General features: G+C 36.7%; 1 protein-coding gene across 1 annotated transcript in view; it reads right to left on the bottom strand.

The window, feature by feature from the left end:
- The window catches only part of LOC106105060 (myotubularin-related protein 10-B), a 13,685-nt gene that overhangs the window by 5,483 nt on the left and 7,376 nt on the right, over window positions 1-826 (bottom strand). The window contains exons 6-7 of the mRNA XM_013285285.1: window positions 805-825; window positions 1-96 (exon numbers count right to left, since the gene is read on the bottom strand). The exon at window positions 1-96 is cut by the window's left edge and continues 16 nt beyond it. Of these exons, the coding sequence (XP_013140739.1) occupies window positions 1-96; window positions 805-825 (117 nt within the window). The remainder of the gene's footprint in view (window positions 97-804; window position 826) is intronic.

Raw genomic sequence — 826 nt, 5'->3', positions numbered from 1 at the left:
GTGCGCGGCCGCCTCCTCCGCGAAGGCGAGGCAGTTGGCGACGTAGCGCAGCCACCGACTGGACTCCAGGATGGAGTAGTACTGAGAGTCTTGTAACTGAGGAAAAAAAACATTATAACCTATTTTGCTTTCTGTAGTACTTAATATCTATAACTCGAATTAACAGTACATTAACCTGAAGTTACACAAAATACATGTCATTCCATCTGTCTAGTGTTGAAATTAAATCTATATTCATAAACGGCACTAGTCTAATAGTTAGGGGTACTTTCCGATGACGTGGTCGAGGGTTCGAATCCCGCCATTATCGCGTAGACCTTAGTTGGAATGGTAAAATATTAGTAAATTTAATAAATTTACAGATATCTATACTATTATAATAAAGCGTAAACACACACTTCTTTGTTGCCTAAGATGTCAGTAATTACAACATATTTTTGAATAATTCTTTTTTTTTAATAAAAAGCGCTACACTTACGTCACGCTTTGGGCTATATATTATCACGCCATTAAACTATGGGTGTCAATATTTTGAATAAAAACTTTAATGTGGGAAAGAGACCATAAGTTGCTGCCAACATCAAGGAAGCAAAGTCGCCATGCTTTGTCATCATGTCATGTCATTTTGATACTTGCAATTATGAATTTGACAAAAAGTGAACAATATAATAAACATAGTATTTTTTTATAATTTCATCCGGATGAAGCCGCATGGGAACAGCTAGTGTAAAAATAAACCTGGAAGGAAATATTTTAAGTGGAAAATCACTCAAAAAGGTTTTGGTCCTTCGAGTCGGATATTACCCAGAAGTTTCCCAGCGTGGTG

Source organism: Papilio polytes, unplaced genomic scaffold (genome assembly GCF_000836215.1).
Source record: "Papilio polytes unplaced genomic scaffold, Ppol_1.0 DF823177.1, whole genome shotgun sequence".
Taxonomy (NCBI): domain Eukaryota; kingdom Metazoa; phylum Arthropoda; class Insecta; order Lepidoptera; family Papilionidae; genus Papilio; species Papilio polytes.
The sequence above is the reverse complement of the archived record's forward strand: the minus strand, read 5'-3'. Positions and strand labels throughout refer to the sequence as shown.